At 37.7% G+C, this 26,903-nt stretch overlaps 1 protein-coding gene across 4 annotated transcripts in view; it reads right to left on the bottom strand.

Moving 5' to 3' along the window:
• Positions 1 to 26,903, bottom strand: part of PPP1R12A (protein phosphatase 1 regulatory subunit 12A) — an 875,274-nt gene that overhangs the window by 340,328 nt on the left and 508,043 nt on the right. For all 4 annotated transcript variants that reach the window (XM_053716754.1, XM_053716755.1, XM_053716757.1 and 1 more), the window contains one exon: positions 10,826 to 10,936. In XM_053716754.1, coding sequence (XP_053572729.1) covers positions 10,826 to 10,936 — 111 coding nt within the window. The remainder of the gene's footprint in view (positions 1 to 10,825; positions 10,937 to 26,903) is intronic.

Here is a 26,903-nt window from a genome sequence, read left to right as displayed (position 1 = left end):
TTCTTCTGCTAGAAGAGTTTCAGAGTTATCTGCTCTGCAGTGTTCTCCTCCTTATCTGGTGTTCCATGCAGATAAGGTGGTTTTGCGTACTAAACCTGGTTTTCTTCCGAAAGTTGTTTCTAACAAAAATATTAACCAGGAGATAGTCGTGCCTTCTTTGTGTCCGAATCCAGTTTCAAAGAAGGAACGTTTGTTGCACAATTTGGATGTAGTTCGTGCTCTAAAATTCTATTTAGAGGCTACAAAGGATTTCAGACAAACATCTTCCTTGTTTGTTGTTTATTCTGGTAAAAGGAGAAGTCAAAAGGCAACTTCTACCTCTCTCTCTTTTTGGCTTAAAAGCATCATCAGATTGGCTTATGAGACTGCCGGACGGCAGCCTCCTGAAAGAATCACAGCTCATTCCACTAGGGCCGTGGCTTCCACATGGGCCTTCAAGAACGAGGCTTCTGTTGATCAGATATGTAAGGCAGCGACTTGGTCTTCACTGCACACTTTTACCAAATTTTACAAATTTGATACTTTTGCTTCTTCTGAGGCTATTTTTGGGAGAAAGGTTTTGCAAGCCGTGGTGCCTTCCATCTAGGTGACCTGATTTGCTCCCTCCCATCATCCGTGTCCTAAAGCTTTGGTATTGGTTCCCACAAGTAAGGATGACGCCGTGGACCGGACACACCTATGTTGGAGAAAACAGAATTTATGTTTACCTGATAAATTACTTTCTCCAACGGTGTGTCCGGTCCACGGCCCGCCCTGGTTTTTTTAATCAGGTCTGATGATTTATTTTCTCTAACTACAGTCACCACGGTATCATATGATTTCTCCTATGCAAATATTCCTCCTTTACGTCGGTCGAATGACTGGGGAAGGCGGAGCCTAGGAGGGATCATGTGACCAGCTTTGCTGGGCTCTTTGCCATTTCCTGTTGGGGAGGAGAATATCCCACAAGTAAGGATGACGCCGTGGACCGGACACACCGTTGGAGAAAGTAATTTATCAGGTAAACAAATTCTGTTTTCTAGAAACAGATTTACGAGCCTGCAACATAGTATTAATCACTGAGTCAGAGAAACCTCTATGAATTAGTACTAAGCGTTCAATTTCCATACCTTCAAATTTAATGATTTGAGATCCTAATGGAAAAATGGACCTTGAGATAAAAGGTCTGGCCTTAATGGAAGTGGCCAAGGTTGGCAACAAGACATCCGAACAAGATCGGCATACCAAAACCTGTAAGGCCATGCTGGAGCCACCAGCAGCACAAACGATTGCTCCATGATGATTTTGGAGATCACTCTTGGAAGAAGAACTAGAGGCGGGAAAATATAAGCAGGTTGATAACACCAAGGAAGTGTCAATGCATTCACTGCTTCCGCCTGAGGATCCCTGGACCTGGACAGGTAGCTGGGAAGTTTTTTGTTTAGATGAGATGCCATCTCTATTTCTGGAAGTCCCCACATCTGAAAAATTTGAGAAAACACATCTGGGTGGAGAGACCATTCTCCCGGATGTAAAGTCTGACGACTGAGGTAATCCGCTTCCCAATTGTCTATACCTGGGATATGAACCGCAGAAATTAGACAGGAGCTGGATTCTGCCCAAACAAGTATCTGAGATACTTCTTTCATAGCTTGAGGACTGCGAGTCCCACCCTGATGATTGACATATGTCACAGTTGTGACATTGTCTGTCTGAAAACAAATGAATGGTTCTCTCTTTAGCAGAGGCCAAAACTGAAGAGCCCTGAGAATCGCACAGGGATCCAAAATATTGTTTGGTAATCTTGCCTCTTGAGATTTCCAAACCCCTTGTGCTGTCAAAGATCCCCAAACAGCTCCCCAACCTGAAAGACTCACATCTGTTGTGATTACAGTCCAGGTTGGCCGAACGAAAGAGGCCCCTAAAATTATACGATGGTGATCTAACCACCAAGTCAGATAAAGTCGAACATTGGGATTAAAGGATATTAATTGTGATATCCTTGTATAATCCCTGCACCATTGGTTCAGCATACAAAGCTGGAGAGGTCTCATAAGAAAACGAGCAAAGGGGATCACGTCCGATGCTGCAGTCATGAGACCTAAAACTTCCATGCACATAGCTACTGAAAGGAATGACTGAGACTGAAGGTTCCATCAGGCTGCAACCAATTTCAAACGTCTCTAGTCTGTTAGAGAAAGTCATGGACACTGAATCTATCTGGAAACCTAAAAAGGTTACCTTTGTCTGAGGAATCAAAAAACTTTTTGGTAAATTGATCCTCCAACCATGTCTTCGAAGAAACAACACTAGTTGATTTGTATGAGATTCTGGAGAACATAAAGACTGAGCGAGTACCAAGATATCGTCCAAATAAGGAAATACTGCAATACCCTGCTCTCCGATTACAGAGAGTAACCTAGAAAAGAACCTTTGAAAAGATTATTGGAGCTGTCGCTAGGCCAAAAGGAAGAGCAACAAATTGGTAATGCTTGTCTAGAAAAGAGAATCTCAGGACCTGATAGTGATCTGGATGAATCGGAATATGAAGATATGCATCCCTGTAAGTCTATTGTGGACATATAATGCCCTTGCTGAACAAAAGGCAGAATAGTCCTTATAGTTACCATTTTGAAAGTTGGTACTCTTACATATTGATTCAAAATCTTTAGATACAAAACTGGTCTGAATGAATTTTCTTTCTTTGGGACAATGAATAGATTTGAATAAAACCCCAGACCCTGTTCCTGAAACTGAACTGGCATGATTACCCCTGATAACTCCAGGTCTGAAACACACTTCAGGAAAGCCTGAGCCTTTACTGGGTTTGCCGGAATGCGTGAGGAAAAAATCTTCTCACAGGCGGTCTTACTCTGAATCCTATTCTGTACCCCTGAGAGAGAATACGAGTCTGAATCCAAAGATTTTGGACCGAACTGATCCAAACATCTATGAAAATTTTTAATCTGTGGACTTGGGGGCTGGTTTTCAACTCACAGGATTTCTGAGACAGGATCAGATTGAAACATCTTGCAAATGTAAGAGAAAAAAAACATTTAAAGCAAAATTATCAATTTCCTTATATGGCAGTTTCAGGAATGGGAAAAAATTCAAACAGCATAGCCCTTGACATGGAAAAAGGCAGGGGGCAAAAAAGAATGGGGTCTTAAATAATGAAAATATTTGGCACCAAGTATGACGCACAACAAACAGAAAAAATATTTTTTTGGCGCCAACAACGTCTGGAAATAACACTCGCATCAGATGACGCAACCTTGTGAAAGCACCCGGCGTCAACTAACGTAACTTTGTGCCAAAAAAATCTTGCGCCAAGAATGACGCAATAAACTCTAGCATTTTGCGCCCTGGCGAGCCTAATTCAGCCCGTGAATTTGAAAATGACAATCAATTGAAAAAACATAATTTATGTAAGAACTTACCTGATAAATTAATTTCTTTCATATTAGCAAGAGTCCATGAGCTAGTGACGTATGGGATATACATTCCTACCAGGAGGGGAAAAGTTTCCCAAACCTTAAAATGCCTATAAATACACCCCTCACCACACCCACAATTCAGTTTAACGAATAGCCAAGAAGTGGGGTGATAAGAAAAAAGTGCGAAAGCATATAAAATAAGGAATTGGAATAATTGTGCTTTATATAAAAAAATCATAACCACCACAAAAAAGGGCGGGCCTCATGGACTCTTGCTAATATGAAAGAAATGAATTTATCAGGTAAGTTCTTACATAAATTATGTTTTCTTTCATGTAATTAGCAAGAGTCCATGAGCTAGTGATGTATGGGATAATGACTACCCAAGATGTGGATCTTTCCACACAAGAGTCACTAGAGAGGGAGGGATAAAATAAAGACAGCCAATTCCTGCTGAAAATAATCCACACCCAAAATAAAGTTTAATGAAAAACATAAGCAGAAGATTCAAACTGAAACCACTGCCTGAAGTACTTTTCTACCAAAAACTGCTTCAGAAGAAGAAAACACATCAAAATGGTAGAATTTAGAAAAAGTATGCAAAGAGGACCAAGTTGCTGCTTTGCAAATCTGATCAATCGAAGCTTCATTCCTAAACGCCCAGGAAGTAGAAACTTACCTAGTAGAATGAACTGTAATCCTTCGAGGCGGAATTTTACCCGACTCGACATAGGCATGATGAAATAAAGATTTCAACCAAGATGCCAAAGAAATGGCAGAAGCTTTCTGGCCTTTTCTAGAACCGGAAAAGATGACAAATAGACTAGAAGTCTTTCGGAAAGACTTAGTAGCTTAAACATAATAATACAAAGCTCTAAAAGCATCCAAAGAATGCAATGATTTCTCCTAGAATTCATAGGATTAGGACATAATGAAGGAACCACAATTTCTCTACTAAGGTTGTTAGAATTCACAACCTTAGGTAAAAAATTCAAAAGAAGTTCGAAGCACCGCCGTATCCTGATGAAAAATCAGAAAAGGAGACTCACAAGAAAGAGCAGATAATTCAGAGACTCTTCTGGCAGAAGAGATGGCCAAAAGAAACAAAACTTTCCAAGAAAGTAATATAACGACCAAAGAATGCATGGGTTCAAAAGGAGGAGCTTGAAAAGCCCCCAGAACTAAATTCAAACTCCAAGGAGGAGAAATTGACTTAATGACAGGTTTTATACGAACCAAAGCTTGTACAAAACAAAGAAATATCAGGAAGATTAGCAATCCTTCTGTGAAAAAAAAGAACAGAAAGAGCAGAGATTTGACCTTTCAAGGAACTTGCGGACAAACCTTTATCTAAACCATCCTGAAGAAACTGAAAAATTCTCGGTATTCAAAAAGAATGCCAAGAAAAAATGATGAGAAAGACACTAAGAAATATAAGTCTTCCAGACTCTATAATATATCTCTCTAGATACAGATTTACGAGCCTGTCACATAGCATTAATCACAGAGTCAGAGAAACCTTCTTTGACCAAGAATCAAACGTTCAAACTCCATACCTTAAAATTTAAGGATTTGAGATCCTGATGGAAAAAAGGACCTTGCAACAGAAAGTCTGGTCTTAACGGAAGAGTCCACAGCTGGCAAGAGGCCATCCGGACAAGATCCGCATACCAAAACCTGTGAGGCCATGCTGGAGCTACCAGCAGGACAAACGAGCATTCCTTTAGAATCTTGGAGAATACTCTTGGAAGAAGAACTAGAGGCGGAAAGATATAGGCAGGATGATACTTCCAAGGAAGTGATAATGTATCCACTGCTTCCGCCCGAGGATCCCGGGATCTGGACAGATAGCAGGGAAGTTTCTTGTTTAGATGAGAAGCCATCAGATCTATTTCTGAGAGTTCCCACATTTGAACAATCTGAAGAAATACCTCTGGGTGAAGAGACCATTCGCCCGGATGCAACGTTTGGCGACTGAGATAATCCGCTTCCCAATTGTCTATACCTGGGATATGAACCGCAGAGATTAGACAGGAGCTGGATTCCGCCCAAACCAAAATTCGAGATACTTCTTTCATAGCCAGAGGACTGTGAGTCCCTCCTTGATGATTGATGTATGCCACAGCTGTGACATTGTCTATCTGAAAACAAATGAACAACTCTCTCTTCAGAAGAGGCCAAGACTGAAGAGCTCTGAAAATTGCACGGAGTTCAAAATATTGATCGGTAATCTCACCTCCTGAGATTCCCAAACCCCTTGTGCCGTCAGAGACCCCCACACAGCTCCCCAACCTGTAAGACTTGCATCTGTTGAGATTATAGTCCAGGTCGGAAGAACAAAGAAGCCCCCTGAACTAAACGATGGTGAACTGTCCACCATGTCAGAGAGTGTCGTATAATCGGTTTAAAGATATTAATTGAGATATCTTTGTGTAATCCCTGCACCACTGGTTCAGCATACAGAGCTGAAGAGGTCGCATGTGAAAACGAGCAAAGGAGATCACATCCGATGCGGCAGTCCTAAGACCTAAAATTTCCATGCATAAGGCTACCAAAGGGAATGATTGTGACTGAAGGTTTTGACAAGCTGATATCAATGTTAAACTTCTCTTATCTGACAAGGACAGAGTCAGACACTGAATCTATCTAGAAACCTAAAAAGGTTACCCTTGTCTGAGGAAACAATGAACTGAATGGTAAATTGATCCTCCAACCATGATCTTGAAGAAACAACACAAGTCGATTCGTATGAGATTCTGCGAAAATGTGAAGACTGAGCAAGTACCAAGATATCGTCCAAATAAGGAAATACCAAAACCCTGTTCTCTGATTACAGACAGAAGGGCACCGAGAACCTTTGAAAAAAATTCTTGGAGCTGACGCTAGGCCAAACGGTAGAGCCACAAAACTGGTAATGCTTGTCTAAAAAGAGAATCTCAGAAACTAAAAGTGATCTGGATGAATCAGAATATGCAGATATACATCCTGTAAATCTATTGTAGACATATAATGCCCTTGCTAAACAAAAGGCAGGATAGTCCTACAGTTACCATCTTGAATGTTGGTATCCTTACATAACAATTCAATATAGATAGATCCGGAACTGATCTGAAGGAATTGACCTTCTTTGGTACAATGAAGAGATAGAATAAAACCCCAGCCCCTGTTCCAGAACTGGAACTGGCATAATTACTCCAGCCAACTCTAGATCTGAAACACATTTCAGAAATGCTGAGCCTTTGCTGTGTTTACTGGGACACTGGAAAGAAAAAAATCTCTTTGCAGGAGGCCTTAACTTGAAGCCAATTCTGTACCTTTCTGAAACAATGTTCTGAAACCAGAGATTGTGAACGGAATTGATCCAAATTTCCTTGAAGAAAACGTAAACTGCCCCATACCAGCTGAGCTGGAATGAGGGCCGCACCTTCATAGGTATTTAGGAGCTGGCTATAGGTTTCTATAAGGCTTGGATATATTCCAAACTGGAAATGGTTTCCAAACTGATACCGCTCCTGAGGATGAAGGATCAGGCTTTTGTTCCTTGTTGTGAGGAAAGGAACGAAAATGATTATTAGACCTAAATTTACCTTAGATTTTTTATCCTTTGGAAAAAAAGTTCCCTTCCCTCCAGTAACAGTTGAGATAATAGAATCCAACTGAAAATCGAATAATTTATTACCCTGGAAAGAAAGGGAAAGCAAAGTTGACTTAGAAGACATATCAGCATTCCAAGTTTTAAGCCATAAAGCTTTTCTAGCTAAAATAGCTAGAGACATATACCTGACATCAACTCTAATGATATCAAAAGATGGTATCACAAATAAAATTATTAGCATGTTATAGAATAATAATAATGCTATGAGAATTATGATCTGTTACTTGTTGCGCTAAAGCTTCTAACCAAAAAGTTGAAGCTGCAGCAACATCCGCTAAGGAATAGTAATACGTTTAGCAGGAGTAGAGACAGCCCCATTAACCTTAGAGATTTTGTCCCAAAACTCTAATCTGTCAGATGGCACAGGATATAATTGCTTAAACGTTTAGAAGGAGTAAATGAATTACCCAAATTATTCCATTCCCTGGAATTACTTCAGAAATAGCATCAGGGAGAGAAAACACTTCTGGAATAACTACAGGAGATTTAAAAACCTTATTTAAACGTTTAGATTTAGTATCAAGAGGACCAGAATCCTCTATTTCTAATGCAATTAATACTTCTTTAAGTAAAGAACGAATAAATTCCATCTTGAACAAATACAAAGATTTATCAGCATCAACCTCTGAGACAGAAACCTCTGGACCAGAAGAACCATTATCAGTATCAGAATGATGATGTTCATTTAAAAAATCATCTGAAAAAAGAGAAGTTTTAAAAGACTTTTATGTATACTAGAAGGAGAAATAACAGACATAGCCTTCTTAATGGATTTAAAAAATAAAATCTCTTATGTTATCAGGAACACTCTGAAAATTAGATGTTGACGGAACAGCAACAGGTAATGTAACAGTACTAAAGGAAATTTTATCTGCATTAATAAGTTTGTCATGACATGCAATACAAACAACAGCTGGAGAAACAGATACCAAAAGTTTATAGCAGATACACTTAGCTTGGTAGCTCCAGCACTGGGCAGCGATTTTCCTGAAGTATCTTCTGACTCAGTTGCAACGTGGAACATCTTGCAATATGTAAAAGAAAAAAACAACATATAAAGCAAAATTGATCAAATTCCTTAAATGACAGTTTCAGGAATGGGAAAAAAAATGCCAGTGAACAAGCTTCTAGCAACCAGAAGCAATAAATAATGAGACTTAAATAATGTGGAGACAAAAATGACGCCCATATTTTTTAGCGCCAAAAAAGACGCCCACATTATTTGGCGCCTAAATGCTTTTGGCGCCAAAAATGACGCCACATCCGGAACGCCGACACTTGATGCAAAAAAACGTCAAAAAATTACGCAACAGAAAAAAAAAAATTTGCGCCAAAAAAGTCCGCGCCAAGAATGACGCAATAAAATGAAGCATTTTCAGCCCCCGCGAGCCTAACGGCCCACAGGGAAAAAGTCAAATTTTTTAAGGTAAGAAAAAATGATTGAAACAAATGCATTTATCCCAAGTATGAAACTGACTGTCTGAAAATAAGGAATGTTGAACATCCTGAGTCAAGGCAAATAAATGTTTGAATACATATATTTAGAACTTTATAAAAAAAGTGCCTAACCATAGCTTAGAGTGTCACAGAAAATAAGCTTACTTACTTACCCCAGGACACTCATCTACATGTTGTAGAAAGCCAAACCAGTACTGAAACGAAAATCAGCAGAGGTAATGGTATATATATATAAGAGTATATCGTCGATCTGAAAAGGGAGGTAAGAGATGAATCTCTACGACCGATAACAGAGAACCTATGAAATAGACCCCGTAGAAGGAGATCATTGCATTCAAATAGGCAATACTCTCCTCACATCCCTCTGACATTCACTGCACGCTGAGAGGAAAACCGGGCTCCAACCTGCTGCGGAGCGCATATCAACGTAGAATCTAGCACAAACTTACTTCACCACCTCCATAGGAGGCAAAGTTTGTAAAATTGAATTGTGGGTGTGGTGAGGGGTGTATTTATAGGCATTTTAAGGTTTGGGAAACTTTGCCCCTCCTGGTAGGAATGTATATCCCATACGTCACTAGCTCATGGACTCTTGCTAATTACATGAAAGAAAAAGACTATACCCCAGGTAAGAAAAATTTTCCGAAAAAATGCATTTCCCAGGTACGAAACTGACAGTCTGCAAAAGGAAATATACTGAAACCTGAATCAAGGCAAATATAAGTACAATACATTTATTTAGAACTTTATATAAATACATAAAGTGCCAAACCGTAGCGGAGAGTGTCTTAAGTAATGAAAACATACTTACCAAAAGACACCCATCCACATATAGCAGATAGCCAAACCAGTACTGAAACGGTTATCAGTCGAGGTAATGGAATATGAGAGTATATCGTCGATCTGAAAAGGGAGGTAGGAGATTAATCTCTACGACCAATAACAGAACATATTAAATAGATCCCCGTGAGGAAAACCATTGCATTCAATAGGTGATACTCCCTTCAAATCCCTCTTACATTCACTGTACTCTGAGAGGAAACGGGCTTCAAAATGCTGAGAAACGCATATCAACGTAGAAATCTTAGCACAAACTTACTTCACCACCTCCATAGGAGGCAAAGTTTGTAAAACTGAATTGTGGGTGTGGTGAAGGGTGTATTTATAGGCATTTTGAGGTTTGGGAAACTTTGCCCCTCCTGGTAGGATTGTATATCCCATACGTCACTAGCTCATGGACTCTTGCCAATTACATGAAAGAAATTTGGCACTTACCTGAATAAGCAGGACGACAGCTCACCTGGTTTGAGAGGGTTCCCTCCCTCACATGGACCTGTGGAAAAAAAGAAAGACTGAGTAAGCTTACTCAGGCTTTCAAAATAGAGCAGCAAAAACGGTTTAAGAGGCGCAGTGGGGATTGTACCCCACAAGTTCCCAATTGCTTAAAAGCAACCACTGCTCTACTGAAGAGACTGACGTAGGCTACGGCTAGACCCCAGGAAAGATCAAAGCAAACCTACTCTGCTTTAAAATAATAAAATCTTGATTGAAGAAAATTCTTATCAGACACCTAAAAACTTTATCACCTTCTTGCAACACAGGCAAAGCGAATGACTGGGGTTGTGGGAAGGGAAGTGATACTTAACAGCTTTGCTGTGGTGCTCTTTGCCGCCTCCTGCTGGTTAGGAGTGATATTCCCAACAGTAATTGATGATGATCCGTGGACTCACTGTGTCATTCGAAAGAAATATATAATATAAAAGTTATCTTATCTACTGTGCGTTTCCTGTTATGTATATTTTTACCAGAAGCATTTAGACCAGTTGTGCCACAGTCCTTGAGGGTAATACATAGGCATAGATGCCAGAATCAGAGTAAATTAAATGAATGTATTGTTTATAAAAGACTGCATGCATTGTATTTCCCTGTTAATAATAATATTGCTTATAATCTGAAGCATCATTTAAAGGCCAGCCAACCTTAAAGCATTAAAAAAAATGCATGTGCCTTAGCCTTCTGTTTTGGTTAGGCTTTGGTCTTTATCATGATAGAAGACTATTCCTTAAAGCAATAATTTACATTTAATTAAAATTAAATGCACCTGTGCATTATACTTAGATTATTCCTGGAAGCCCCATCAAAGTCTGATGTCTATGCCTGACTTAAGCACCAGAGGGTGCAGAGGGGCAATGGGAATCATCAATGGCTAACAAAATCACTACATCAAACAATCCTGGATTTAGGATTATGTCCACTGGAACAGAAACTTTAAAAAGGAACACATATCTATGCTTACCTGCGTTGAAAAGTTGTATTTAAAAGTTCATTTACAGAACTGTTCTTCTTCAGATCTTCATCCCATTTCCTCCTTGCATAGGAACTACGTAAGAATCCAAGTGTAGAGTCCCTGCAATGAACCAGAAAATGATTAATCACAGCATTTGCTTAACAAAAAAAATAGTCTGCTTTGCGTTCAAAAAACAAAATCTATGGGAAGTCTACAATGTGACATGAGAAATATACAAAACAAAATGTAAAATGCATAAAACTGCCATAAAAAAGTTGGACTTACACATATGTAACTATAATAAAGCATGTCTGCATTTATATAATTAGAAAAATGTCTTCATACAAAGTGAAATATTCAGGAAATGGTGGGTATTTGATGCTCTTGGAGTAGACACTTTTCAGAAGTCTTCATAATCTGCATATTTGGATGATATCCAGTAAAATTTGGGCAAGCATCAAAGGGACCAAAATAAAGCCGGGGGGGGGGGGGGGGATCAAGTTCTGAGGAATTGGTGGCCTTACTATTTAATGTCTGCAGGGGGTGAAATACATCTAAAAAAAAAAAAAAGTCATTCTAGATGGACACATGAATTAGAGGTTACGAGACTACTTCATATAACTGATAAAAAGCAGCCTGTATTAAAAATGGTTGACAATCCATTTATAGCTAAATTAATTCAGCTGTCTAAAACATGTTACACACAACATGCAACTGTTTCTGCAACTAAATTGAGGACAGTGTCAGATTTCATACTATACTTTAAAGTTCACAGTAAAAAAGAAATACAAATTAAAGCAATAGAGTAACACCACTTATTATTATTGACTGTTATTGCTAATTTTGTGATTTTGAAAAAATACCCCTTCAGGAAGGACACATCAGTCCAAGTTTGGATTGTAAACAAAAAAGAAAGTGCCTGATCATCACTGCGATCATGTGCTTCAAAAACAGCACTAATTGGCCCCTGGGGGACTATCTGTGTTGCTAGGCACGTCCCCCAGTCAGATCAATCAGCGTTTGTACACAGAAGTGAGTAGGACACCACATGCCGTTCTAGGAACGTTTAAGCCCAGCTCTTTTTTTTTTTTTTTTTTTAAACATCATTTTTATTATTTTTTTAAAAAAAAATAGTTACAATCACAGGAAATACCACACAGGGTATACAACAACAAAAAAAAAATAAGAAAAGAGTATGCAAAAAGAAACTTGCAACCACCGCTCCTACAGCTGTGGTTGTAAACACAAAATACAGTATCTTTGGCATATTGCATAAACAAGAGTCCCTGTGGTTTAAAAAATTTGGTTTCAACTAAAGTACAATAGTAACAGAACCTCTGTTATCCAATTTCTTGAGTTTTTTATTTCTTTGAAAATCTGATCTAAAAAAAAAAAAAAAAAAAAAAGAGGACTATTGTATTGTGTTGCATAACCAGACTCATGGTTGGATACTAAGGCCCTAATCAGCCAGGGCAGAGCCATAGCTACTTCAACAAAGACAGAAACAAAAAACGAAAACAAAAAGAAGAAAAAAAAAAAAAGGGGGGGAGAAAAACTTCCTCCTCCCGGGCCTTCCCCACAACTTTAATACGGTACATATCCTCAAATAGAAAGTTCGCCGCTAAGGCAAGCTTCTAGAACAGGAACTGAGTTACGGAACGGAAAAATGTATTGTTTTTGTATGCCCGTAGGTAGACTTTGTACGAAATTAATCCATTTATTAAGAAATTTTTTAATCTCCTGTTCTGAGTCGATCGAAGTATCGTATTGTTCAATGGTTAATTTCAGGTGCATATTATTTATAAATTGCACAAAGCTGGGAGAACTCTTTGATTTCCAGGAAGCAAAAATAGTATTCCTAGCACATAAAATTGTGAAATTTACGAACGTTATGTTCAAATTGAGTGTTGGAAGTGACTTTTCATATAACAGAATAATATCATCTACTTTGAGGTGGATCTGGTACCTGAGAATTTTTGAGAGCCAAAATGAAATTTTAGCCCAAAAGGATGCAACCTTTGGGCAACTCCAAATACAATGGATCAAATTGGCCATTGGGAAATTACATCTCCAGCAGGCATAACATTGATTTTTATTCCAAAGATTTAATGCATGGGGCGTTACATATGTGCGATTAATCAATTTTAATTGTGCCTCTCTCCAAGCTAGTAACGGAGTAGCCTGCCAGGCCCTCAAAAAACTTTTACTAATTGCTTCAGTGTCAATCCCTGGCATGTCAATTGACCACCTTTGTACCAGGCCAGTAAGATGCTTCTCTCCTTCTTTCTGCAGTAACAATTTATACCAGTAGGAGATGGAGTGCACACCAGCACGGAAGAGGGCGATCCCTGTATGCAAGCCTTCCCAGCCTGTATTATCAAAACTAGTTTTCTTAGTGTTCAAAAAGTGACTGACTTGTAGGTATCCAAAAAAATCTTTATTATCAATTTGAAATTTAGTTTTGATGTTTTCAAATGAAAAAAGGTTTCCAAACTCCCGGTTGATACATTGATCAAAGTAAATCAGTAAATTAGTAAAGCACTAATTGGCCCCTGGGGGACTACCTGTGTTGCTAGGCACGTCCCCCAGTCAGATCAATCAGCGTTTTGTACACAGAAGTGAGTAGGACACCACATGCCGTTCTAGGAACGTTTAAGCCCAGCTCTTACAGGATGGCATGGAACGATCTAAAGGTGTCCAGGATGGAGGCAATTGCCCAAGTTCCAAACATAAACAAAACCTAGAATTTGAGATATATGTTTGTTTAATCATAAAATCATACAATAAACCCCCCCCCCCCCATATGTGCAGGTTTTATTGGGTTCTGGGAGGTTACAAGGCCAAACATGGGTCCTGTCCATTTCCGTCTTTGCTGAAGAGTGGTGATCAGAAATGCCGATAAAGGGTCAAATTTTCATTTTGAGGGGAAAAAACAAAAAACATCACACCCCAAAAATACTAAACGGCAATAAGACTGATTGGCACCTAGAGGGTAATTGTGGGACTCTTTGTAGCACTGATCTCTCTCCCTCTGTCACCTCAGATCACACTGAGGAAAGAAAGAGGCACAGGTAGTGCACATTGGAATCATCGACTGTCACATTTAGAGCTGCAACAACTAATCAATATAATCGATTATGAAAAACATAATTTATGTAAGAACTTACCTGATAAATTCATTTCTTTCATATTAGCAAGAGTCCATGAGCTAGTGACGTATGGGATATACATTCCTACCAGGAGGGGCAAAGTTTCCCAAACCTTAAATGCCTATAAATACACCCCTCACCACACCCACAATTCAGTTTAACGAATAGCCAAGAAGTGGGGTGATAAGAAAAAAGTGCGAAAGCATAAAAAATAAGGAATTGGAATAATTGTGCTTTATACAAAAAAATCATAACCACCACAAAAAAAGGGCGGGCCTCATGGACTCTTGCTAATATGAAAGAAATGAATTTATCAGGTAAGTTCTTACATAAATTATGTTTTCTTTCATGTAATTAGCAAGAGTCCATGAGCTAGTGACGTATGGGATAATGACTACCCAAGATGTGGATCTTTCCACACAAGAGTCACTAGAGAGGGAGGGATAAAATAAAGACAGCCAATTCCTGCTGAAAATAATCCACACCCAAAATAAAGTTTAATGAAAAACATAAGCAGAAGATTCAAACTGAAACCGCTGCCTGAAGTACTTTTCTACCAAAAACTGCTTCAGAAGAAGAAAATACAACAAAATGGTAGAATTTGGTAAAAGTATGCAAAGAGGACCAAGTTGCTGCTTTGCAAATCTGATCAACCGAAGCTTCATTCCTAAACGCCCAGGAAGTAGAAACTGACCTAGTAGAATGAGCTGTAATCCTATGAGGCAGGGTCTTACCCGACTCAACATAGGCAAGATGAATTAAAGATTTCAACCAAGATGCCAAAGAAATGGCAGAAGTTTTCTGGCCTTTCTAAAACCGGAAAAGATAACAAATAAACTAGAAGTCTTTCGGAAAGACTTAGTAGCTTCAACATAATATTTCAAAGCTCTAATAACATCCAAAGAATGCAACGATTTCTCCTTAGAAATCTTAGGATTAGGACATAATGAAGGAACCACAATGTCTCTACTAATGTTGTTGGAATTCACAACTTAGGTAAAAATTCAAAAGAAGTTCGCAACACCGCCTTATCCTGAAGAAAAATCAGAAAAGGAGACTCACAAGAAAGAGCAGATAATTCAGAAACTCTTCTGGCAGAAGAGATGGCCAAAAGGAACAAAACTTTCCAAGAAAGTAATTTAACATCCAATGAATGCATAGGTTCAAATGGAGGAGCTTGAAGAGCCCCCAGAACCAAATTCAAACTCCAAGGAGGAGAAATTGACTTAATGACAGGCTTTATACGAACCAAAGCTTGTACAAAACAATGAATATCAGGAAGAATAGCAATCTTTCTGTGAAAAAGAACAGAAAGAGCAGAGATTTGACCTTTCAAGGAACTTGCGGACAAACCCTTATCTAAACCATCCTGAAGAAACTATAATATTCTCGGTATTCTAAAAGAATGCCAAAAAAAATGATGAGAAAGACACCAAGAAATATAAGTCTTCCAGACTCTATAATATATCTCTCTGGATACAGATTTACGAGCCTGTAACATAGTATTAATCACAGAGTCAGAGAAATCTCTTTGACCAACAATCAAGCGTTCAATCTCCATACCTTTAAATTTAAGGATTTCAGATCCTGATGGAAAAAAAGGACCTTGAGACAAAAAGGTCTGGTCTTAACGGAAGAGTCCACGGTTGGCAAGAGGCCATCCGGACAAGATCCGCATACTAAAACCTGTGAGGCCATGCCGGAGCTACCAGCAGAACAAACGAGCATTCCTTCAGAATCTTGGAGATTACTCTTGGAAGAAGAACTAGAGGCGGAAAGATATAGGCAGGATGATACTTCCAAGGAAGTGATAATGCATCCACTGCCTCCGCCAGAGGATCCCGGGATCTGGACAGATACCTGGGAAGTTTCTTGTTTAGATGAGAAACCATCAGATCTATTTCTGGAAGTTCCCACATTTGAACAATCTGAAGAAATACCTCTGGGTGAAGAGACCATTCGCCCGGATGCAACGTTTGGCGACTGAGATAATCCGCTTTCCAATTGTCCATACCTGGGATATGAACCGCAGAGATTAGACAGGAGCTGGATTCCGCCCAAACCAAAATTCGAGATACTTCTTTCATAGCCAGAGGACTGTGAGTCCCTCCTTGATGATTGATGTATGCCACAGTTGTGACATTGTCTAACTGAAAACAAATGAACAACTCTCTCTTCAGAAGAGGCCAAGACTGAAGAGCTCTGAAAATTGCACGGAGTTCCAAAATATTGATCGGAAATCTCACCTCCTGAGATTCCCAAACCCCTTGTGCCGTCAGATACCCCCACACAGCTCCCCAACCTGTAAGACTTGCATCTATAGAGATTATAGTCCAGGTCGGAAGAACAAAGAAGCCCCCTGAACTAAACGATGGCGATCTGTCCACCATGTCAGAGAGTGTCGTAAAATCGGTTTAAAGATATTAATTGAGATATCTTTGAGTAATCCCTGCACCATTGGTTCAGCATACAGAGCTGAAGAGGTCGCATGTGAAAACGAGCAAAGGAGATCGCATCTGATGCGGCAGTCCTAAGACCCAACATTTCCATGCATAAGGCTACCAAAGGGAATGATTGTGACTGAAGGTTTTGACAAGCTGATATCAATGTTAAACTTCTCTTGTCTGACAAGGACAGAGTCATAGACACTGAATTTATCTAGAAACCTAAAAAGGTTACCCTTGTCTGAGGAATCAATGAACTGATTGGTAAATTGATCCTCCAACCATGAACTTGAAGAAACAACACAAGTCGATTCGTATGAGATTCTTCGAAAATGAGAAGACTGAGCAAGTACCAAGATATCGTCCAAATAAGGAAATACCAAAACCATATTCTCTGACTACAGAAAGAAGGGCACCGAGAACCTTTGAAAAAAAATTCTTGGAACTGAGGCTAGGCCAAACGGTAGAGCCACAAAACTGGTAATGCTTGTCTAAAAAGAGAATCTCAGACACTAAAAGTGATCTGGATGAATCGGAATATGCAGATACACATCCTGTAAATCTATTGTAGACATATAATGCCCTTGCTAAACAAAAGGCAGGATAGTCCTACAGTAACCATCTTGAATGTTGGTATCCTAACATAACGATTCAATAATGATAGATCCGGAACTGGTCTGAAGGAATTGACCTTCTTTGGTACAATGAAGAGATAAAATAAAACCCCAGCCCCTGTTCCAGAACTGGAACTGGCATAAATACTCCAGCCAACTCTAGATCTGAAACACATTTCAGAAATGCTGAGCCTTTGCTGTGTTAACTGGGACATGGGAAAGAAAAGAATCTCTTAGCAGGAGGCCTTAACTTGAAGCCAATTCTGTACCTTTCTGAAACAATGTTTCTGAAACCAGAGATTAAGAACGGAATTGATCCAAATTTCTTTGAAGAAAACGTAATCTGCCCCATACCAGCTGAGCTGGAATAAGGGCAGCACCTTCATAGGTATTTAGGAGCTGGCTATAGGTTTCTATAAGGCTTGGACATATTCCAAACTGGAAATAGTTTCTAAACTGATACCGCTCCTGAGGATGAAGGATCAGGCTTTTGTTCCTTGTTGTGAGGAAAGGAACAAAAATGATTATTTACCCTGGAAAGAAAGGGAAAGCAAAGTTGACTTAGAAGACATGTCAGTATTCCAAGTTTAATCCATAAAGCTTTTCTAGCTAAAATAGCTAGAGACATATACCTGACATCAACTCTAATGATATCAAAAGATGGTATCACCAATAAAATTATTAGCATGTTATAGAATAATAATAATGCTATAAAATTATGATCTGTTACTTGTTGCGCTAAAGCTTTTAACCAAAAAGTTGAAGCTGCAGCAACATCCGCTAAAAATATAGCAGGTCTAAGAAGATTACCTGAACATAAGTAAGCTTTTCTTAGAAAGGATTCAATTTTCCTATCTAAAGGATCCTTAAATGAAGTACTATCTGCCGTAGGAATAGTAGTACATTAGCAGGAGGAGAGACAGCCCCATAACCTAAGGGATTTTTGTCCCAAAAAACTCTAATCTGTCAGATGGCACAGGATATAATTTGCTTAAACGTCTAGAAGGAGTAAATAAATTACCCAAATTATTCCATTCCCTGGAAATTACTTCAGAAATAGCATCAGGGAGATAAAACACTTCTGGAATAACTACAGGAGATTTAAAAACCTTATTTAAACGTTTACATTTAGTATCAAGAGGACCAGAATCCTCTATTTCTAATGCAAATAACACTTCTTTAAGTAAAGAACGAATAAATTCCATCTTGAACAAATACAAAGATTTATCAGCATCAACCTCTGAGACAGAAACCTCTGAACCAGAAGAACCATTATCAGTATCAGAATGATGATGTTCATTTAAAAATTCATCTGAAAAAAAGAGAAGTTTTAAAAGACTTTTATGTATACTAGAAGGAGAAATAACAGACATAGCCTTCTTAATGGATTTAAAAAATAAAATCTCTTATGTTATCAGGAACATTCTGAAAATTAGATGTTGACGGAACAGCAATAGGTAATGTAACAGTACTAAAGGAAATTTTATCTGCATTAATAAGTTTGACATGACATGCAATACAAATAACAGCTGGAGAAACAGATACCAAAAGTTTATAGCAGATACACTTAGCTTGGTAGCTCCAGCACTGTGCAGTGATTTTCCTGAAGTATCTTCTGACTCAGTTGCAACGTGGAACATCTTGCAATATGTAAAAGAAAAGAACAACATATAAAGCAAAATTGATCAAATTCCTTAAATGACAGTTTCAGGAATGGGAAAAAAAATGCCAGTGAACAAGCTTCTAGCAACCAGAAGCAATAAATAATGAGACTTAAATAATGTGGAGACAAAAATGACGCCCATATTTTTTTAGCGCCAAAAAAGACGCCCACATTATTTGGCGCCCTAAATGCTTTTGGCGCCAAAAATGACGCCACATCCGGAACGCCGACATTTTTGACGCAAAAAACGTCAAAAAATGACGCAACTTCCGGCGACACGTATGACGCCGGAAACAGAAAAAAAAATTTTGCGCCAAAAAGTCTGCGCCAAGAATGACGCAATAAAATGAAGCATTTTCTGCCCCCGCGAGCCTAACAGCCCACAGGAAAAAAGTCAAATTTTTTAAGGTAAGAAAAAATGATTGAAACAAATGCATTTATCCCAAATATGAAACTGACTGTCTGAAAAATAAGGAATGTTGAACATTCTGAGTCAAGGCAAATAAATGTTTGAATACATATATTTAGAACTTTATAAATAAAGTGCCCAACCATAGCTTAGAGTGTCACAGAAAATAAGATTTACTTACCCCAGGACACTCATCTACATGTATGTAGAAAGCCAAACCAGTACTGAAACGAGAATCAGCAGAGGTAATGGTATATATAAGAGTATATCGTCGATCTGAAAAGGGAGGTAAGAGATGAATCTCTACGACCGATAACAGAGAACCTATGAAATAGACCCCGTAGAAGGAGATCACTGCATTCAAATAGGCAATACTCTCCTCACATCCCTCTGACATTCACTGCACGCTGAGAGGAAAACCGGGCTCCAACTTGCTGCGGAGCGCATATCAACGTAGAATCTAGCACAAACTTACTTCACCACCTCCATCGGAGGCAAAGTTTGTAAAACTGATTTGTGGGTGTGGTGAGGGGTGTATTTATAGGCATTTAAGGTTTGGGAAACTTTGCCCCTCCTGGTAGGAATGTATATCCCATACGTCACTAGCTCATGGACTCTTGCTAATTACATGAAAGAAATAGTTGTCAAAGAATCTCAATCGATTAGTTGGTTTGCAATTAGTTAGTCTGTGCACCAGCTGCTTTACCACAATGAGCTCCTACACATGGTACTGTGTTTTATGGTTATGTCCTAAGCCTAAAGAATGTCTAGAGACGTTTACTTTTCACATTTTCAGGACAGTATAAGTTTACTATTACCCTTGGATTATGTGCAACACAGAAATAAAATAGGGGGTCATCATTTGGATTGTTTATATTAAATCAGGTGATTTGGGACTTCGCTTGATATAGTGCCGAGCTTGTTATTTACACTTAGATTGATTGGTTTTGTTATTTGAATTGATGTGCACTATTATCTGTTTGCACAATTATTAGCTGATCACTTGCTATTGCGGAAGTCAAATCCTCAAAGCAAAGTGTGGAAAACAGCACCAACAGATATGTGGCTTGTGGGGCACGGAACCCAGGATCTGCCTTATCCTGCAAGTAGCAAAAAAAGATTTGTTCCAGCCACCAATAGTTAAAAAACCTTTATTTCTTCATATGGGGTCTTTTGACAAACATACAACGTTTCAGACCTGCTATAGGTCCTTAGTCATGTATACTGAACATACACTGATTCATCATTTAAATACTCTACACCTGGTCAATTGTTCACCTGTTGTCATGTGACTACTCATTATTGTATCACTGCCATCTTGTGGCCATCTACCATATATATTCCTATTGTGAAAAAACATTCTGAATAGTCACATTAAACAGGTTTAAGTATCAAACAATGTTAATAGATAAAATCATATGTACAAAATTAAAATAGAAGAAATATTACGCACAATATGCAGATATGCCATCACTGTTTACTTGTTATTTGAATGTTAATTTGGACTCTTTAACTTTAGAGTTGATTTCAAAAAATTGCTGCTAGAGATTATGTGGATTACTGTCAATTTGAACACTGTAGGCCTATTTTGAAAATAATCTTTTACTTTTCTCTTTAGTGTTTTTGTATGTAAGGATAATTTTTGAACATTTCCCTCCAATTTTACTCAGCCCATTAAAAGGGTTATTAGAAAGTTATTTTAGATTAAAGAAATGCAGGTATCATAATACTCAGCCCATTAGAAAGGAAGATTTACATATTCATAGAGATGTTTTAGGAAAAACAAATATTTAGTAAAACAAACTCCAATCGAATTCTTTGTTCATACCCTTAGGTATTAGGCTTTCCAATTTGTATATCCAAAACAATCTCTCTTGTTTTTAGAATATGTTCTCTATTACCCCCCCCCCTCCTTGGTCTCTCAATCTGTTCAATTATTTGGAATCTGAGCTGGCTGATGTTGTGACCCATAGAGAGGAAGTGAGAGGAAACAGGAGCCTCTTTGTTCTTACATCTAATATTGGACTTATGTTCTGTTATCCTCTCCCTTACCTCTCTACAGGTCTCGCCCAAATAGATCAGACCACATGGACACTTGATCAAATAAATACAGTAACATGACCTGCAAGTAAGATATTTATTAATCTTATATTTTCTACCACTTGTGGGGTGAGAGAAGTATTCACCTTTAATCATTGAACTGCAGTTACTGCAGTTCAAACAGGGATAACATCCATCTCTCCTAGGGCCTATAGTCTTCTGTATGTTCAATTTGTTACTGCCTATGTCTGAATGTACAAGGCTATCTTTGATACTTCTATTTCTTCTGTATGCTGTCATAAAATTTTCTTTAAACTCATTCACTTGAGGGTTACAGTCCCTTAGGATGTGCCAATGCTTTCTTAGAATACCATTGATCTTCTGACTAAATTCATTGAACTGTGTTACAAACACTAGACGATCTGTTTCTTTACTTTTGTACCTTTTAGGTAATTCTTTATTGTTAACTACATCTAGTTGTTCCTTGATTAGTGATATTGGATACCCTCTATTGATAAATTTATCAGCCATCTCCTCCAACCTTTGCTTACATCTATTCTCCTCAGACACTATGCGTTTAACCCTTAAAAATTGGCTCTTTGGAATGGCCCTAAAGATACTATCTGGATGGTAACTTCCATATTTCAATATGTTGTTTTTATCTGTATCTTTTGTATGGATATCTGTTTTTTAAGAAAACCATCCTTAAAGTATACATAGGTGTCTAGGAACTCAATTCCAATTTCACTCATATTTAAAGTGAATTTTAATCCATTGACGGAATTGTTAAGATCTTCAACAAAGGACAATAGGCTACCAACGTCACCCCCCCCACACGCCAAACACGTCATCAATGTATCTCCACCAGGAGGCACCATAGAGCTGGAACAAGCCCATGAGGGTACACAAAGTGTTCCTCAAAGCTATCATGAAAATGTTGGCGTATGAGGGGGCAACGTTGGAGCCCATTGCTGTACCCTGTTTCTGCATATAATATGTATCCATGAATAGAAAATAATTCTGATAAAGAATAATAGATAGAAGTTCTATTAGAAACCAGATCTCTGCCTCAGTATAATTCCTACTAGATCTAAGCATATGTTCAACAGATGAGATCCCTGTTGTATGTTTGATAGATGTGTAAAGGCTTGAGACATCTAATGAGAACAAAATACATTTGTCACCTACATGTCCTAAGTCCTGTAATTTAACCAAAAAATCATTAGTGTCCCTAATGTAAGATGTAGTGTTCTTAACTAAAGGCTGCAATACTTTATCCAAGAAGGTGGAAATATTAGAAAATACTGAACCCATCCCTGCCACAATAGGGCGACCTGGGGGATTTTTTAAGGATTTATGTACCTTTGGTAGTACATATATTACTGGCCTAATTGGATCTGTTACATATAAGGCCTCCTTAAACTTATCTGTTATAATATCTCTTTGTGTAGCCAGAGTTAAGATGTTATTTATCCCTTTGTTAATCTGTATGGTGGGATCTCTAGTCAGTATTTCATAAACTTGGGTATCTTTTAGTTGCCTATTGATCTCATCTATATAATCAGATTTGTTTAAAATCACAATGGCCCCGCCCTTATCGGCCTCTTTGATGATTATATTTTTATTCTCTCTCAGAGATCTAATGGCTGACATATCCTCTTTATTATGTTTCCTATTTCTTTGCACCAATTTTCTTTTTTTCTCTCTTTTAAATAAGTTGTCCACTTCCCTCTGTACAAGATTAACATATGTGGCTGTACTATGTGTGGATGCTGGTGAAAAAGTGCTTTTTCTAGATAAACCAAAGTGCCTAATGTCATTAAACTTCTTTTTGTTAATTGTGTTGGTGTCATTTATGTTATCCCTTTGCACAGAGAAATAAATCTTTAGCCTCAGTTTCCTAAAGAACCTTTGTAGATCTTGTTGAATTTTAAATTCATCACAATAATTCTCTAGGCAATAGGACAATCCTTTATTTAGAGCTGTTTCTTGCTCTTTTGTGATTTTCAAATTAGACAAATTAAAAATTAAATTTTCTTCTAAGTGCTCTGTATTATACTGTGAATGCTGGTGTGTAGTATCGTGTAATAATTTACTTGAACCTTTAAAAACAATATGTGAATCAACCTGTGCATCAACTTTTGCAACATTAGACATTTCATAACCATTCTGTGAATCATTAGATGCAATAGTAGTATTAGTGTTACAGTCCACATTTACATATGAGAGTTCTGTGCAGATCCCCTGTTTGGGTGATAGTCCCTTTGTAACAGCCATATCCCTCAAGGCAGAATGAGATCCATCATTTATACCTTTCGTACATACATCTATAGTCTCTGTTACAGGATTTTGGTCTATAGGGTTACAGGTCTGGTTATATCTTGGAGCATCTAACAAGCTTAGACAAGATATTTTTTCTCCATGCTCACTAGTTATATCAAGGCAGCCCAGCCGGTCATTGGAGTCAGCCACTCTCACATAGGAACAAACTGCATGCATTTTATTGGCAAGTATTTTCGCATCTCTTACCCTATATTCATTTGTACCATCCATTTGTGAGGAGCGTTCTATGTCCACTACCGTCTTCCGTTATCACATTCATGCTGAGTGCCTTTCTGGAACTAGTAGCGATAGTGTCCCTCGTTGGTTTCCGCGCGTCCGTCGCGGGCGCTGTCGCTCTGACGTCATCGGTTGGCGCGGTAGGCTTTCTCTTGTGCTTCCTACCGGCCCGGTGGCATCGATATCGGAGTCTTCCATTAAAAAACTCACCGATGATTCGAAGCCACTGTGACCTTCCTCCGGGGTAGATTTCCGTGTGGCCTGACGTTTTTGCTCTCTTGGTCTATAATTGAAGCTCCTACCAGTGCCTGTGTTCTGTCGCCACCTATAGACCAACCCATTTTCATGAATAGCTTTGAGGAACACTTTGTGTACCCTCATGGCTTGTTCCAGCTCTATGGTGCCTCCTGGTGGAGATACATTGATGACGTGTTTGGCGTGTGGGGGGGGTGACGTTGGTAGCCTATTGTCCTTTGTTGAAGATCTTAACAATTCCGTCAATGGATTAAAATTCACTTTAAATATGAGTGAAATTGGAATTGAGTTCCTAGACACCTATGTATACTTTAAGGATGGTTTCTTAAAAACAGATATCCATACAAAAGATACAGATAAAAACAACATATTGAAATATGGAAGTTACCATCCAGATAGTATCTTTAGGGCCATTCCAAAGAGCCAATTTTTAAGGGTTAAACGCATAGTGTCTGAGGAGAATAGATGTAAGCAAAGGTTGGAGGAGATGGCTGATAAATTTATCAATAGAGGGTATCCAATATCACTAATCAAGGAACAACTAGATGTAGTTAACAATAAAGAATTACCTAAAAAGGTACAAAAGTAAAGAAACAGATCGTCTAGTGTTTGTAACACAGTTCAATGAATTTAGTCAGAAGATCAATGGTATTCTAAGAAAGCATTGGCACATCCTAAGGGACTGTAACCCTCAAGTGAATGAGTTTAAAGAAAATTTTATGACAGCATACAGAAGAAATAGAAGTATCAAAGATAGCCTTGTACATTCAGACATAGGCAGTAACAAATTGAACATACAGAAGACTATAGGCCCTAGGAGAGATGGATGTTATCCCTGTTTGAACTGCAGTAACTGCAGTTCAATGATTAAAGGTGAATACTTCTCTCACCCCACAAGTGGTAGAAAATATAAGATTAATAAATATCTTACTTGCAGGTCATGTTACTGTATTTATTTGATCAAGTGTCCATGTGGTCTGATCTATTTGGGCGAGACCTGTAGAGAGGTAAGGGAGAGGATAACAGAACATAAGTCCAATATTAGATGTAAGAACAAAGAGGCTCCTGTTTCCTCTCACTTCCTCTCTATGGGTCACAACATCAGCCAGCTCAGATTCCAAATAATTGAACAGATTGAGAGACCAAGGAGGGGGGGTAATAGAGAACATATTCTAAAAACAAGAGAGATGTTTTGGATATACAAATTGGAAAGCCTAATACCTAAGGGTATGAACAAAGAATTCGATTGGAGTTTGTTTTACTAAATATTTGTTTTTCCTAAAACATCTCTATGAATATGTAAATCTTCCCTTTCTAATGGGCTGAGTATTATGATACCTGCATTTCTTTAATCTAAAATAACTTTCTAATAACCCTTTTTAATGGGCTGAGTAAAATTGGAGGGAAATGTTCAAAAATTATCCTTACATACAAAAACACTAAAGAGAAAAGTAAAAGATTATTTTCAAAATAGGCCTACAGTGTTCAAATTGACAGTAATCCACATAATCTCTAGCAGCAATTTTTTGAAATCAACTCTAAAGTTAAAGAGTCCAAATTAACATTCAAATAACAAGTAAACAGTGATGGCATATCTGCATATTGTGCGTAATATTTCTTCTATTTTAATTTTGTACATATGATTTTATCTATTAACATTGTTTGATACTTAAACCTGTTTAATGTGACTATTCAGAATGTTTTTTCACAATAGGAATATATATGGTAGATGGCCACAAGATGGCAGTGATACAATAATGAGTAGTCACATGACAACAGGTGAACAATTGACCAGGTGTAGAGTATTTAAATGATGAATCAGTGTATGTTCAGTATACATGACTAAGGACCTATAGCAGGTCTGAAACGTTGTATGTTTGTCAAAAGACCCCATATGAAGAAATAAAGGTTTTTTAACTATTGGTGGCTGGAACAAATCTTTTTTTGCTACTTGGAGCACTTGCTATTGCGGATTATATGTACTGTATAGATAAATGTGTAAGGTTTTGTCCGGTTATTGATCTATATCAGTTGTCTCAAAGTACAGGCCCCAGGGCCAAATGCGGCCCACAAGATTTTTCATCTGGCCCTCCCTTGTTTAATAGGTAAACCATTCATTTGGACTGTCAATTTTTTTTAAGGTTCTAAAAGTTGTAACTATTTTATATTCTCTATAGGTACTCACAAGACAAATATAATGACAAAGCATCCAGTATAGACTCCCACCACGCACTGCGCTGGGTAAATATCACTTTTTACATTGCTATACAGTTCCAAGATGATGACTTCACTTGGTACTCACAAGATAAATATACAACCGTGTATGTCTATTGTGGGCTACAACTCCCAGTATTCACTACTACTTGGATAAATGTCACTTCCATTTCCTAGTATATCCAGTTTCGGAGCACTCACTCAGTTCAAGCGGCCCCCATGGGGGAAGAACACTTGCCCAGTGGCCCCCAGATACTTTGAGTTTGATACCCCTGATCTATATAGTCCTTAGCACTTTTGACTTTTAGTTTTTTATATTTTTAATTGTGATATGTACCGAATTCAACCTAAACTTTACCATTGTGTGTGTGTGTATATATATATATATATATATATATAAATATAAATATATATATATATATATATATATATATATCTATATATATAAATATATTAAATATATATATATATATATATATAAATATATATATAAATATATATATAAATATATCTATATATATATATATATATAAATATATATATATATATAAATATATATATATATATATAAATATATATATATATATATAAATATAAATATATATATATATAAATATATATATATATAAATATATATATATAAATATATATATATATATATAAATATATATATATATATATAAATATATATATATATATATAAAATATATATATATATATAAATATATATATATATATAT

This window comes from Bombina bombina, chromosome 6 (assembly GCF_027579735.1).
Source record: "Bombina bombina isolate aBomBom1 chromosome 6, aBomBom1.pri, whole genome shotgun sequence".
NCBI classification, from domain to species: domain Eukaryota; kingdom Metazoa; phylum Chordata; class Amphibia; order Anura; family Bombinatoridae; genus Bombina; species Bombina bombina.
The sequence above is the reverse complement of the archived record's forward strand: the minus strand, read 5'-3'. Positions and strand labels throughout refer to the sequence as shown.